The sequence below is a fragment of the Lactuca serriola genome, chromosome 5, assembly GCF_051521515.1.
Source record: "Lactuca serriola cultivar US96UC23 chromosome 5, Lser_US96UC23_V15, whole genome shotgun sequence".
NCBI lineage: Eukaryota > Viridiplantae > Streptophyta > Magnoliopsida > Asterales > Asteraceae > Lactuca > Lactuca serriola.
The window spans coordinates 363,286,835-363,303,427 of record NC_136412.1 but is presented as its reverse complement, the minus strand read 5'-3'; the positions used below and the strand labels follow the sequence as shown (position 1 = coordinate 363,303,427).

The 16,593-nt window shown below is 33.9% G+C and overlaps 1 protein-coding gene across 1 annotated transcript; it reads left to right on the top strand.

The window, feature by feature from the left end:
* Positions 1-661: 661 nt before the first annotated feature.
* LOC145055753 (epoxide hydrolase 1-like) lies at positions 662-6,599 on the top strand. Its single transcript, XM_079004146.1, has 3 exons — positions 662-1,172; positions 5,889-6,124; positions 6,227-6,599. Exons 1-3 carry the CDS (start codon positions 708-710, stop codon positions 6,471-6,473), a joined length of 948 nt encoding a protein of 315 aa, XP_078860272.1. The 5' UTR covers positions 662-707; the 3' UTR covers positions 6,474-6,599.
* The last annotated feature ends 9,994 nt before the right edge of the window (positions 6,600-16,593 follow it).

Genomic DNA, 16,593 nt, shown 5'->3' with positions numbered 1-16,593 from the left:
GAAATAAATATCGTAGAAAATGTCATAGCAAAATTTCTACAGAGTTATAATTCCGTAGCTAAACATTTTGTTACGAGAAAAAAAGCAACGAAGTCTAATTAAAAATTTGTGTAGCAAATTCCGAAGTTAATCAACTTTAGCTACGGAATTTTAACCTTTTGCTATGGAATTTTTCCGTGGCTAAGTTGAAATTTTCTTGTAGTGTATAAAACCTTAATTCCTCCGACCTTTGATACTTAAAAAATGATGAAAAGTGTATTTTTGTATTTTTTTTTTCCGATATCATTTTCTTTTGTCATTCGTTAATATAAAATAGCTTTATGTTTTTTATTTTTTTGCCATCCATACTTCATGAGTTTTTTTAGGTCGGCTTCTATTTGAACGAACTAGTAATGAAAGGCCCTTGGTTACTGGACAATGGACATAGACGACAGAGCATTTGATTTTTTAAAGATTTAATAGTTTGCACCCTCAAAATCAAATCAACATATCTACTCATAACGGTTCTCCCACTTTTACATTCACGAGCATTATTGATCTTTAATAACATTGTTATTGCTGCCTTTTCTTTTTCGGTGTAGCCCCACCGCCCCCACGCACACTCCTCTGTCGAGGGCCGATGGACTAATAACCAACGCAAATCAAACCTTATAAAAAACGAATAATCTACTAACTACATTAATCTACACACAAAAACAAAAACAGACATGGAGAATATACAACATAAGTCGATCAAAGTAAATGGCATCACTATGCACGTGGCTGAGATCGGAGAAGGCCCTGCCGTGCTTTTCGTCCATGGCTTCCCGGAGCTCTGGTACACATGGCGTCACCAGATGCTGTATATATCCTCCAAAGGCTACCGTGCCATCGCACCTGACCTTCGTGGCTTTGGAGATTCGGAAGCACCGCCTTCCTCCACCAGCTACACGGCCTTCCACATCGTCGGAGACCTGGTGTGCTTGCTTGACTCATTGGAGCTGGACAAGGTTTTCCTGGTGGGTCACGACTGGGGTGCTATAATCTCATGGTACTTGTGTCTTTTCCGGCCAGACCGTATCAAGGCTTTGGTTAACATGAGCGTCGTTTATAATCCTAGGAATCCCTTGGTGAAACCTGTCCAGTTCATGCGACAGACTTTTGGCGACGATTTCTACATCTGCAGGTTCCAGGTGATTCATGATTACTACCCTCGTTTTCATTTTCATTTTTTTCTTTTAAATAATACATGTTAGATGAATTCTCTATTATTATTATTATTATTATTATTATTATTATTATTATTATTATGGACACATAAATTTTTAAACATATACACCCCGTATCAAAGCTTTTACACACAGAAAATAAAATTTTTTAAACATATACATCTCGTATCAAAGCTTTTACACACTGAAAATAAAAAATTTTAAACATCTACACCTTGTATCAAAGCTTTTACACACAGAAAATAAAAATCTACATATTTAAAACAAACACTAGTGGTAAATGATTTATTCTTTCAAAGGGCATTTGTGGCCATTAGACCATCTTCAATGCATTGAACTCACATGAGTTCAACGGATTAACATATGTACATTCAACTCACTATACAATTTTACCTATTAAACTCTACACTCCATTAAACTCTATACAATTTAATGGATTGCCACGTCATTTACCATTTTCTTTTTATTTATTGTTATTAATTAAAAAAGTAATTAGCATGAAAATAAAAATTAAAAACTACAATTAAAATTTACATTAATTAAGAATTTAAAATAAAAAATAATTATATATATGTGTGTGTGTGTGTGAGGAGAGAGAGTATATAGTTCAATGGGGATTGAACTCCCCATTCTATTGAATTTTAGTCATTTTCCCACAATGGGGATTTTGAGTTTAATGAGATTAAACTCTCCATTAAACTCCCATTGAAGATGGCCTTAGATGGCATGGGGTGGGGGTTAAGTGCCGAGAGGGGTAGCCTGAGTAGTGGTAGTGTGGATTGTTGGTTCGGCATTGTTCCAAGTGGGGATAAGGTTTAGTCGGATAGTCAATGTTTGTTGGGTCATAAATAGTGGCGGATGGTGGTGGTGTGATAGCGTCATGGGAGACTGACATCGGGCAGAGGAATTGATGGGATATGGGAGACAAGTATGTAGAGTCGTCAAAAGTGGGAGAACTCGGAGGTGACATGTAGCGGAAAGGAAAGGAGGTTTCATGGAAAACAACATGGCATGAGATGATGAGTGGATAGGTCGTGACATCTAAAACCTCAATGACAAGTCGAGTGACCAAGGAAGACACAATATTGAGAGTAAGGGTAGTTTTTTTTATGTGTATGGATCTGAGGGTACCATCGGCACCCAAAAACAATAAAGTGGGAAAATGGTGGGGGTTAGTTAAAGAGTTCGATGAACATGATTTGATTGTGGGTAGTCACAGATAGGGTAATGTATAAGAGGTAGATTGCCATATGTAAGGCTTCCACCCACTATATTGGTGGAAGATGAGCATGGAATATGAGAGTATGAGTGATGTTATTTAGAGTTATGGTCATACATTCACATCTCGTTTTGTTTTGTTGGGTTGTGCAAGGACACTAAAAAAAGGGTATGCCACTTTTGGTCGAAAAGTGAGTGGAATTTGTGGTTATCAAATCCGCCCATGCATCGTAACAACTTTATTTCACAAATGAAATGAGTTTTTACATAAGCGTGAAAATATAAAATTTTGGCAAATACATCATTTTTACGTCTTAATGTGTAAATCTTGACAAAATGGAAAAATGATCAAAAAACTATATGTAGTATGAAATAGGTAATAGGGATGTCTATAAATTTAAGTAAACAATATTAAACAAATTTGGAACCTTAGAAATTGAACAAGAAAAAAAAAACAACGAATATGCTTGCTAAGTTGGTAAGCATGCCACGACATATTACTAGTGCTTTTATTACATGAAGACGAATATGCTTGCCAAGGTAGTGGAAGTTGCTACTACTAATCATAAGACGTGACTGAGGGGCGACGGTTGTCAGATTTTATGCCCTCGATGTTGAGACGGCCTGCTATTTTGGTTGTGAGGGTTCCAAGAGTTTTAACAAACAAATATGATATAAGATGGGACTCGAATCCGCATGCAAAACTGTTGGAGAATGTAAGTGTTTAGAGTAGATCACTTGTGTGACGCACGTTTTAGAGAGACATTGCTTCTCTAAAAGAAGTATTCCCTCTGTCCCAAATTAATAGTCCATGTTTCCTTTTTGGTGTGTCCGAAAAAAATAATCTACTTCTAAAAATAAATATCACTTTTACCAAAATACCCCTCATTAAATGCAACCACCATGGAATTATATGTAACAAAATGGTACACTTGTCATTTCATTTAATAAAGTTAGTGTTAATTAATGTTACCTTAATCTATGTGTTTTTTATCTATGCACAATAATTTTGGGACGGATGGAGTATTAAACATGCTTTGAGGAAGTTCGTGAGATAAAAACACAGTGTCTGATAACAATAGCGATGTTCTCAAATTAAGGAGTAAATCTCTTGATAAGGTATGTAACAAGTCTTTTCGGGAACGGAGCGTCAATATTAGCCAATAAATTAGAAAGAAGCTTAATCTTATGTAAATATTGGGAGATTGACCAATCACCTAGAACAATTATGTGGAATTCATTGTCCAACCATCTTTGTTTCCATAAAAAGGTCTTCGATACTTTTCCACATAGATTGGGGAATTAGTACCCTTCGTGAGGATCATGCTAAGAATAAGTGATAGTTCCATAAATCCACATCTTGAAAATAGAGAAAAATTTATTTCATTTTGTGTCAAAAGTTTCGTTTGGAGAGGAGATCCGTCGAGATGGCTGATGTCGTTGTAACAGATTTAGTGGGTCTCAACCAGTTCACGCCACACATCATAGCTTAATTTGTTGATGTTTAGGGTTAGTAGGAAATATACTTTGATGTTGGTAATTTGTATGTTTTTATTGGAAGTATAAGTGGGGTGTCGACCATTATTATTATTAGGAGAGAGAGAGAGAGAGAGAGAGAGAGAGAGAGAGAGAGAGTATGATATCATTTTAAGCTAATATAATTTCTTGTGAAATAGTTTTCCTCACAAGAAATTACAAAAGTATGAGCCACATAATAGGTTAAGAAATACAACATTAACCTAACTTTATGACCTAGATACATGTACACTAATACATAATATATGGCTATTCTTGGAATTGGATTAAGTTTCTATCAGCTGATGCATCATGTCTTTACGAGGTATGTTTAAAATATCTAAAATCAAAAAACAGTCAAAAAGTGAATTCGAAAAACCAAAAAGTGTACTGATTTTTATTAAGTGAGATTTTCTAATATGTGTCCTAAGGGCATACATAAGAATCATTAATTAATGATAATATTACCATAATTAAATGTGAAATGTATTAATTATCATTAATATTACCATATTTAAATGTGAAATGCATTCATAATCTCCATAATAAATGAATTTTACATTTATGGTAATATTTTTTCATAATTAATACTTCTTATATGTGCCCTTATAGAATATTTTAGAAAACCCCTTATTAAGTTACATACTACAAAACTACAAGTAGGCGATATTATTTATTTTTGTTAATATTTGGAAATATTTGTTTAAACTTTAAATTTGAATTTATTGTTTTGACCTTCTAAAATATTGTATCCAAAGATTATCCTCATTTAGAATTTTAATATGAAGATTTTAGTTTTCAAACACATTTATTAGTTAGTAAATGATCAATCAGATAACCTGATAACGAATTTCAAATAAAAACATTTCTTCAGTTGGGTTTAGGTTTAGGTTTAGGCTCACAAAATTAACAAACCAATAGCTTTAGTTAATCTTCTGAAATAAAATTATGTTTTGGTTAACTATCCATGAACACCACTTTATAAATGGAGGCATGATAAGTGTTTTAACTTCATCAAAATTCAAATCAAATATAGTGATAAATGGTATTATCAGTCATCTCTAGTGTGTGATATTATTATTTTTTCTTTAGAAAAGAAAATCATAGTATTTTAAAATCTATGTACAAATGATCTTTAATTTTGATATACAGAAGGTTGTATAATTAATGGCATTCATTTTCTACATCTCTCATATTAATTTACAAACTCTTAATGATAATTGTAAATATATGTTGAGCTTAATATTGTCTCTCCAAAAAAACACTCGTTGAGAGAAGGGGGACTCCAACATATATAGCCACTTATAAAGTCGTGTTGCACCGATATGAGATACACTAACAATCTCCCTTGTAGTCGAAGGCTCGATGAGGATAGACAAGGATGTGCTGAGTCACGGCGGTGCGAGACGCTGACTCTGATACCATGTAAATATATGTGGAGCCCATATTAACTATCCAAAAGATCCCTTGTGGAGAGAATGGGGACTCCAACATATATAGCTACTTGTAAGACCGTGTCGCATCGATGTACGATACACTAGCAATAATGACGGTAATTAGTAATATAGTAAAAATAATAAGTTCCCAATCGATAAACTTTAATTTTCTTGAAAATATATTATATTTCTTGTAGGAATGAAAGAACAACATATACACAACTCTTTGAAAAATGGCATATATAATTCATATATATGACTAGTCATTCATTAAGACTTGGTTTTTCTTGAAATACTTGTGATACCAAATTTAACAAATGAATGTTTTATTATCTTCCATGATATTTTGGAAAATACTTTGATATATATATATATATATATATATATATATATATATATATATATATAATTTAATATCTTCATATCTAATTCAAGAACAAGCATGCATGAAAAACAGTATTTTTATGGAAAATATTGATGTTCTAGAATAGTGTATGTTCGACAACTACAGGAAATAGGATGGGAAGAAGAGTTTGCAAAAGTGGATACCAAAAAACTATTGGCATCATTTTATTTCAAACGAAATCCAAGCCCACCAATGATGCCTAAAGACTATGCAAAGTTGTTTAAACCAGATCAAACCACGGTACCTTGTTGGTTTACAGAAGAAGACCTCGACTACTTTGCATCCAAATATCATGCCACGGGATTTGCAGGACCATTCAATTACTACCGTTGTTTTGATCTGTATGTAATTAAAACTAACTTTCTTAATTACTTATTATTTAGTTTGTAATTTAACGTTGTAGGGTTACTTATCTAATTGGGTTCTAACTGTTTTGATTACAGAAACTGGGAACTATGTGCAGCGTGGACAGGATCTAAAGTTATAGTCCCGACGAAATTCATAGTAGGAGATATAGACATAACATATAACTTTCCAGGAATAAAAGAATACATCCATGGCGGTGGATTCAAGGAATGGGTAACAGGACTGGAACAAGTGGTGGTCATGGAAGGAGTTGGTCACTTCATCAATCAAGAGAAGCCACAAGAGATCAACAACCATATTTACGACTTCATTACCAAGTTCTAATTAATTCATAAGTTTATGTAGGTGTGTTTTCTTGTAATTTGGATATGATTGATGTAGCTACTCCATATGGTAATTTACTTTACATTCAATAGTTTTCACATTAAAATTTACCTTACATTCAAAAAATTTCACTACAAACTTTACTTTACAATCAAAATCATGCAAATGACATGTATTCAATGCATGTTCTTACACTATTACTTTTCATTTCCATTCTTTTATTGTACATGTTATCTGCTAGTTACCACATCTTATTAATACTTAATTGAAGTCTAATCACTTTTAGTGATACTCCATTTCTAGACCAAAATGGGAGGAACAAATTGTTGAATCTATATGCTCAAGAATCATTTTAGAATAATGTTTTCTAATAAAATATTATCATATATGGTCGATCTAAATACAAGGATTTGTGCGGACAAGGTTTGATAACTCAAACATTGAATTAACTTAAGATCAATGTTTGTTTGTAATGAAGATCCGATCAAGTCTGATAAACCAGTCTTGTCTCGGAATAGAGACAATCAACAAAGTGCTTAATATGGAATAATAATAAGTATGAGCAATGTAAAGTAATTCAAGCACAAGAAGAATGTAAGAGAGAATGAATGTCTGGATGATTCTTGATTAGAGTGAAAAGGTGAACACTTCTTTATCTTGATATAAAGATGACAACTCCTTAAATAGTCAAGGAGTGACTAAAAAACAAATCAGATAAAGTGCGCATGGACTGAGAGACTTTTGAAGATCAACAAATTGACACATTCGTTGCTGTTGATCTTATCTCTTGTACTATATTTGAAAACAATAAGAACAATACAAAATAGTACTTGCAACAATTAATGCATTACAGACAAAAAAATGTTTCTAAACAACCATAGATCTCAGACAAGTCTTCACTTCGAAACATCTTTACTTCAAACTCAATCTTTAGCTCGGAAGTCTTCATCTCGAATTGCATAAGGATCACTTTTCCATGTTCCAACAATCTCCACCTAAGTGACCTTACCAATCTTTTGACTTGTCACTTGGCTTCATCAAAGACAAACATGTAAGCACTTTGGAGCCAACTTCAAACATTTATGTACCATTAGTGATGGGTTTTGGTCATAAGACATCCTATGTGCTCATACAAACCCTAATGCATGGATCTAGGTTTCTCTATTGTACATGCTTTGAATCCAAGACTATAAACCCTAATTCTAGCATATGGAAATCAATATTAACATATAATTAGGTTTAAGATATTACCTTGATTGTTATGTAGCAATAACAATCCCAATTTCTCCTTGAATTGACTTTGGAAGGCTTAGAGTCACAAGTGTCACTCCTCTAATGGTTCACAAACACCATAAGCAAGAGGATGAAGAGGAGAGAGGTTAGAGGCTGCCCAAAACGTGTTCTAACCCTAGAAAAGAAGTTCCCCCACGTTTTTGAGCCTTAAGGGTTCTATATATAGTGAGGCTATTAGGGTTATCTAGCAAGGAAACCCTAATTTGGTTGCTTAAGCCCTAAGCAACCCATAGACTCCTTTAATCAAGACCATGGACGATTTCCTTATGGGCTTCCCATAAGAATTCATCCACCTCTTGATTTAAGACAATCCATGGCCCAAATTGCAATTATCTTATAATTACAATTCTAGTCCCTTAAGTTTAATTAATCTCTTTTAGTCACAAAACTAATTACCAATTAATTATTGACTAATATTAATTAAACAATATGATTTCTCCTTTAATATATTATTCTCATAATATATTAATAAATCATATTTAATCCTTTCTCTCCATAATTCATCCTATCAAGTTGCTTTGATGAAGGCAACCCAAAAGGACCATGCACCATCGGGTCAAGTACATACCAAAATAGTTATGGACTTAGACACTAATCCAACAGTCTCCCACTTGGATAAGTCTAACAACTATTTTGCGTATGACTTCAGATCCTGATCTGCAATCGTAGCTTTCCAAAGTCACTGTCAACTCTGATCATATCAGATACGCGTGTCCTTTAGATAAGGGATCATATATTCCTCCATTCTAGATATCGTATGAGATATGATTTCAAATCATTCTCTTTGTACTATATCTCGATTCCCGATTTATGACGACTGACTAATTGAATAAATCAAATTAGCCCTAGCCCGGCCGAGCATTTACGTTTGTCATCACTAAATCATCGAGGGGACCAAAGATATCGCTTTTATCCTACTTTGGATAAAAGGAACGGATAAACTTTGATACAATGCTTGCTTGCACTTACTCACCGAATCACACACAACAATATGTTTTATAACACCAAGTTACTAGTGCGTTTACATATTATCAATGTGCAACCGATTTGCAAGATACAACTCACACATCTCGGTTTCAAGAATATAAGATGTTATCGTCTCACCAATCACTCGTTATACAATTCATGGAGTGATCCAAGTGAGCGTGGGTTTAATCCAATGCTCAAATCACATTCATAAGCACTCATGAACATTGCAGCAAACATTTGCTTATGTCTAATACTCTTTTAGACAATCCACACACCAATTCACGACAGTCTTCATTCATACTTACTTCCAACATATGAACGACTGTGGCCCGTTCGAATAATTCGATTATTCTTAATAAACTCAATTATTCTGGAAGTCAAAACAAGCAAATGTGAAACACAAGAATAATACTAATCCCATATGGCCTCAAACCTTTGAGTACAAATAAAACACCTTTTATTTATCACCATATCGATTACTCATTATTTGTCGTTTCGGGTAATCAACTTCTTACTTGAATTACTACACTTGTCCCATACTCTTAGCATGCACACAATGTTTACCTATGGTTCTTACTTTTGTGAAATAGATCAAATTGAACACATTTCCAATCATTCTCATTTCAAAACTCCAAATCCTTTTTCGTAAGTGTGAGAATATCAAATTCTTCTTACTTATAAAATATTCTAGATTCTAACATTCTATGCAATGATCCTTTTGTAATGTCACTGCACCAAAGTCACGAAGACTATTGCCAATGATATTACAAAGCCCTCTATCGGAGATTGTTACAAGACAATTCCATAGATATGATGTCTCTCACTCAAAGTACATTCCTTTGAACATCCTTTTGTATAAAAGTTTCTAATCTAGTCATAGATTTTCAATATTCAATTCCTAATATGGACACGCTTCCATATTTTCCATGTGACAATTCATTCTTAATATAATCTTATCTATTCGTAATGATGTCGATATGGTCCATCCAATACGGAAACATTTCCATATTTTCCAATACTATACTTCCAACTACTCACAAGCGACCAATCATCGTCGAACTTTGGATTGTCCTTCGATAGTTGTTTAATTATTTTAGTCAAAACTGATTCTAGTCCTTTTTCCCTCTAAATGCGCTAGACATTTGGAAAATTTTAGAATGGTCAAACATTAAAGCATTTGCAATCGATCCTATACCCGAAGCGTATGGGACACGACGCATAATGTTTTATTTGCTATGTTCTCAAAATTCGAATTGTGAAGAGGAATGCCGTAATCATAATCGAAATTTTAAGAACACACTATGTACCTTTGACTAAATTTATTAACATTTTTCAACCTAATCCTTTAGATTTGAAATGAAGCATAATATTCTCTCCCTTAATTATAGCAAAACAACTTTACAACCCTTACGACTTTGCAAGGTATATCTCTTGTTTTCTATAATTAATATTGCCAACTTGCAATACGTGCCTTAATAATCATACAATCATAACATTTATGCTCCCACTATCATGATGATTATTATAAAACATAACACTTATGCTCCCACTAGCTTCGACATGTATTCATAAACATGTTAACTTTCAGAAAAACAATGCTTATTGAATTTCTTAAGTTCATGTTTCTAATACTTAGTGCTTTGATAATCTTTTATCAAGGCTTCTTGAACTTATACACCTTTGCCTTCGATAGTTCATATGTGTGTCTAAACACTTAAGACTAATTGCCAAACCTCACAATTCAAATTATGGAAAGGGATACCGTAACCATAATCGAATTCGAGAATGCAATTTTACAATCACTATCTTCTTAAAATCTTTCTTAGTGAAAGCATTTCCTCACAATCATTTTCATGAAGGAGGAAATCTTATGACACTTAGATTTAAACGGTGTATGTGTTCCTATCCATGTGAATTTGTCAAAACCAAAGTTTACGACGAATTCAACCTCATATGGATCGAACTTTCTTAATCTTGATTTCTTGCCTTATGGTAGTACAGCTGCCCACCATGTCTTCCAAGTAGTTAAGCAGCTCACCTTTTCTTATCAATGTACTTTCCATTGATCAAGGTCCTTGCCTTTTATGCGTTCAAATGAGAACTCATAGGACTCACATGCATAATTAACTCGATTGGATTGGCACAGAAACAAAATAATGTCAACACGATAGGTTGTAAACTTCAACTCATGTGCTAGTGATGATTGATAAGGTTTATTTGATTTGTTCTTGAAACCTTTCAAGACTATTAGGACTCCCACTGACTCCTTGACATATACAATTCTCTTGTCAATAAGCATTTCTTGACAAACAAATATTCAAGAGTTAGTGTAGCTTTTATCAAAACTCTTCATAAATTGGTCCTAGTTGGTCTTTGTCTTATCCAAGACATCACAACTTTCCACATTTGATGAATGTTATAAACCTTCTTAATACTTTTCACTCATTGTCACAATCTTAACTTTAAGACTTGTTTTCGGAACGAAGTATGATTGACTTCTTGATTTAACCATTTCTTCAATTCTTGATTCCTCTTCTTAGACATACAATTGTACTAAGACTCACTTAGAGGATCAATTGAGATATGGTTCTTAATCATTAAGACCTATCATAAAGCATAAAAGGTACTCTCCCATCTTCTTAGAATGGAGAAACTTTTATCTTTCTGCCTACTTGATTCTTCTTATTCGTTCTGCTATTGATCTAAACAATTTAATCAATTCAGAATTACACTTAATCTTGTAAGTATAATCATATTTACTAAACATTTAGTAAATCATGACGAATATCATTGTTACTCTTATGGTGGACTTGATCAACACGCAACATTGTGTGCTCGATCTCTTAGCCCTTCACTTGACACTTTGTCAATGAATTTGTCTAATTTCCAAATATGAAATTTCTCATTCATCGTGCAACCAAGTTGCGTGATTCCAAATTTCTGTCCAATTGAAACTTTGGGCGATGAGAAACTCTCCCTATTTGGTAAATTCTCAACTTTCCATAAATAACATAATAAGAACCAAATCCATTATTGCTAATAATAGAAACATTTTAACATCAATTTTTCATACACGCCATTGCAAGGATAAATAAATAAAATTTAAAATCAAAATTTATTTTATTGCGGAAAAATTTATCCTTACAATGCAATTCATTGAAAAAATTATGCTAATACATCTTTCTTAGCAATCTAACTCTAACTCTAAGTAGTAGCTTAAGAATCTAATCTTCGAGAAATACGATCGAAATCCATTCCTTCATGGTTAGATTCTGCTCACTTCTTCCTTTAAGCTCCCTTTCTTTTCTTCGATTCTACAAAACATCAATTGTAATCTTATCACATTATGTATTAAGAATCTAGAATGAAGCTTAAAAGAGTTAGTCAATGGATTTTACCTATATTAGAGCCATACATTTCGACTCTCCCATCTCTTAGATCTCTTAGGTAAATGGGGCTGCTTCGTCTCCAATGCCCTTTCTCTTGGCAATAAAAGCAAATTGACTCTTTTGGAGCATGACATGGAACTACTTTAGACATTGCCTTTCTCTTATGATCAAACTTTTCGATCATAGCATGTCTTTCGTTGCCATTGTCTATATCCATAGAGGTCTTGAAGGAAAATTCACCAATCAACTTTGTTTTTCCATTGCGCCAAACCATTGCTGATTCAGCAGCAATAAGCATGTAGGTGAGATCTATAAGGGTCACGTCGCGGTTCATCATATAGTACTCTCTTACGAACTCACTATATGAGTTAGGAAGTGACTGAAGAACCCAATCAACAGCCATTTCCTCACAGACAACAGATCCCAACATTCTTAACCTATCAATGTGTGACTTCATCCCTAGGATGTGTGCACACACCGACTTTCCTTCTTTATGTTTACTTGCCAAAAGGGCTTGAGTGATCTTGAACTTTTCAAGCCTTTGAACTTGTGGGTTAGGGAGAATAATTAGAGGAGGAGGAGGAGGAAGTGAAGCATGATCTCTTGTTCCTCGATCGAATCGTGGAATATCATCTTCATGTGGAATGCTTGTTCCACGGGATTTGAGAAGACCATAGTTTGTCAAACTTTGACATCTACAAAACGGGAGAAAACGAATTCAAGTTAGTTGATTTATTGAGTCCTTAGTAAATCACCCAAATGAAATACTAAGGCTAGGACCCAACACAATATTCTACAACTCGGGAGAGGGATGCCGTAACCCAAATTGCAGAACATTTGAAGGTAAGTGAATGACGATTCACTAATTTCCACCATGAAAAATGAAAAAGAATTTTAAGTTTTAAATCTATGAAAACTCCTAGATCCTTTGGGATTCATTGAACTTTCAATGGCATGTTTAAATCTCGATATGCCCCTCTTGTTTGTGACTGGGATGCCGAGGATCACAAAGTGGGTGTGAATAACCATGCAAACTTACATGGTGCCCTCACATGTTACAGTCATCTATTCGATGTGCCGGTAAACCACACACGCTCCACCGAACTATGACAAACATTGAGTCACCCTTTGCTACCTTTGCTTAGAACCATTTAGTGTGCCGGTAAACCACACACGCTCCACTAACGTCTTTGCAAGGGCACAAAGTGTAATTTCATGGAATTGCATCAATTCACTTTTGCCTAAGTAACTAAGATTGGGAATTTGTAAAACATTTAGTTACTTTTGTACTTTATTATACTTATAATGAAAGGTTTTGTCCTATCCTACCCGTTCGGCTAACGACCCTCCACTAGTCAAGAGTGCGGTGGGTAAGAGTGGATACCCATTCAATCGTCATTTTATAGGCAATTTCCTTAAACACCCCTTATAGACTAGCTTCGTGAATGAGGCCTACTAACGGTAAGACTGACTTTTACTCATACATATATATAATGTTAGACTTTTAATGTTATATATAGTATAGGGTGTATTTTATACTTTTAAAATATTAGGTGGTCAAATTTAACAATTATACCTTTAATTCAATTAAATTGTAAACCAAAACTTTTATGGATTTATTCAACCTCTTTTAATTATATACCTTAATTAATTAATAAAACCATAAGGGTGTGATTTGAACTTTTTCAAAACAATACTAGAGTTTTAGAATTTAACATTCCTAATTAAACTTTTAATCAACTTTTAAATTCCAAAACTTGAGGGCAAGTTTTGAAACATTTCAACACATTAGGGTTTAGAATTTAAATATACATCAAGATTAAACTATTAATCAAAATTTAAATTCCAAAACTTGAGGGCAAGTTTTGAAACCTTTTTCAAAACATAAGGGTTTCAACTATTTAAATTTCAAAACTTTTGGGTTCAAATTTAAACTATAAAACCTAAAGGGCAAAATATGAAATTTTTCATAACAACAAGGATCAAATAACAAATAAATTAAATTAACATTTAATCACATAATTATCCATATTTGATTTGTTTAATGATTTCTTGCAAAACAATTTATCAATTTAGTCAAAATAATTAATCAATTATCTTATAAGGAAACAATTATCTTATTAATTGATAAATATCTTCAATTAGATAAAAATTATAGTCAAATATATCATATAATCGGATTAATATTGATCTAACATGATAAGGTAACTATCCCAATGCAAAAACAACAAGAAAACCCGAGAAACCCTCCATCTGACGAGTTGACTCGTCGAGTCAGCATGGACTCGGCGAGTTCAGCTATGGACTCGGCGAGTCCAGCCTCCAGAAACCCAAAAAATGAATTTTTCAGATATAAAATGCATCAATACAATTGAAACCAGTCTAGGCTCTGATACCACTGATGGGTTTTGGTCATAAGACATCTTATGTGCTCATACAAACCCTAATGCTTGGATCTAGGTTTCTCTATTGTACATGCTTTGAATCCAAGACTATAAACCCTAATTCTAGCACATGGAAATCAATATTAACATATAATTAGGTTTAAGATATTACCTTAATTGTTATGTACCAATAACAATCCCAATTCCTCCTTGAATTGACTTTGGAAGGCTTAGAGTCACAAGTGTCACTCCTCTAATGGTTCACAAACACCATAAGTAAGAGGATGAAGAGGAGAGAGGTTAGAGGCTGCCCAAAACATGTTCTAACCCTAGAAAAGAAGTTCCCCCACGTTTTTTAGCCTTAAGGGTTCTATATATAGTGAGGCTATTAGGGTTATCTAGCAAGGAAACCCTAATTTGGTTGCTTAAGCCCTAAGCAACCCATAGACTCCTTTAATCAAGCCCATGGACGATTTCCTTATGGGCTTCCCATAAGAATTCGTCCACCTCTTGATTTAAGACAATCCATGGCCCAAATTGCAATTATCTTATAATTACAATTCCAGTCCCTTAAGTTTAATTAATCTCTTTTAGTCACAAAACTAATTACCAATTAATTATTGACTAATATTAATTAAACAATATGATTTCTCCTTTAATATATTATTCTCATAATATATTAATAAATCATATTTAATCCTTTCTCTCCATAATTCATCCTATCAAGTTGCTTTGGTGAAGGCAACCCAAAAGGACCATGCACCATCGGGTCAAGTACATACCAAAATAGTTATGGACTTAGACACTAATCCAACAATTAGAGATGCTCAATAAATTTCTTCTTGATGTGTTCAGAAGAATCATTCTTGGAAGCATTTAAGGTGAACTTTTGAAAATTCTTGGTTGGAACAAGATGTTTGTCAAGAACTCGGAATATTCTTTTGGATTTGTCTTTTTCTTGAGGTAGAAAAAACCAAGTCCAGGTTCTTCAATAGGGCCTTCGACTAAGATTTCATCGTCAGGAAGCTCAGTACTAATTTTGGCCACTAAACTTTTAGTTCTGAACAGGTGAGCAAACTCCACATCGGATCTACAATATTCAGCAATGTACTCATTTAGAAAACTGATAGCAGTGTTGAAAGCTACAATGCTTGATTCATTTGTCTAATGATCTTTGAGATGAATAACCATGGTAAGAACGTTGTTCGGATTCATTGAAGGAAAGTCGGCATCAATGATTGTAAAAGTGGTTTCCTTTTTTCGAGATATGAAATATATGTAGATAAGACAGTCGAGATCAAACTTGCTTTGAACCCTTTTACCATAACCAACAATCTTCGTAATTCTTTTTCGATATCACACTTCCTTTTGAGGCAATACATTAATGGAATAGAAGGTTCTTAATCTCTCATGCTCAGTTTAGATGATGGTTTGTGGATCATCGGATGGATGCAATGGTAAGAACTTGATGTAGAAGTGTCCATGGGGAGAAATTGGTAAGTCGAGTTTGTTTGAGTCATTTGTTAGAAGATCAAAATACATGAAGGGAAAAAAGTTTATTTCATGTAAGATTCCTTATCGGTAAAGCGGAGAAATGCCTAACATCGGATTGGGATTATTTTTAAATGCTTGAATCCGAATGCTTTCTTCCATAGCTTGTTGCATTTGTTCTTTGGACCAACCCTCAGACTTTTTCAGCAACTTCACTGGTTTGTTTGATTCGAAATCAATCCTTTTCCCCTTGTCTTTGATAGGATCTTATTGAGTAGAAATAGAGGAGATTATTTGTTGACCGGATAGAGTGATGAGTAGCTCGGATGGAGGAGGAACCAAAGACGCTTCAGGAAGCTTATCAGGTTTCCTAGTGGGAGAACCTTCATCAATTTGGACAATCCTCGAAGCGGGAATTGGAGGAGGCATTGGTTGAGTGGTTCGAAAAGCATCAATAGTCAACTTTTTTTTATATTTTCCATGTCACGACTCCTTTTGAAGGCTTCTGATAGAGATGGTGGCCAAGAGACTGAGGACCATTTCTTCTTAACTTCTTTCGAAAGGATTTTGGTGATGACAGGTTGTTCCCTAATG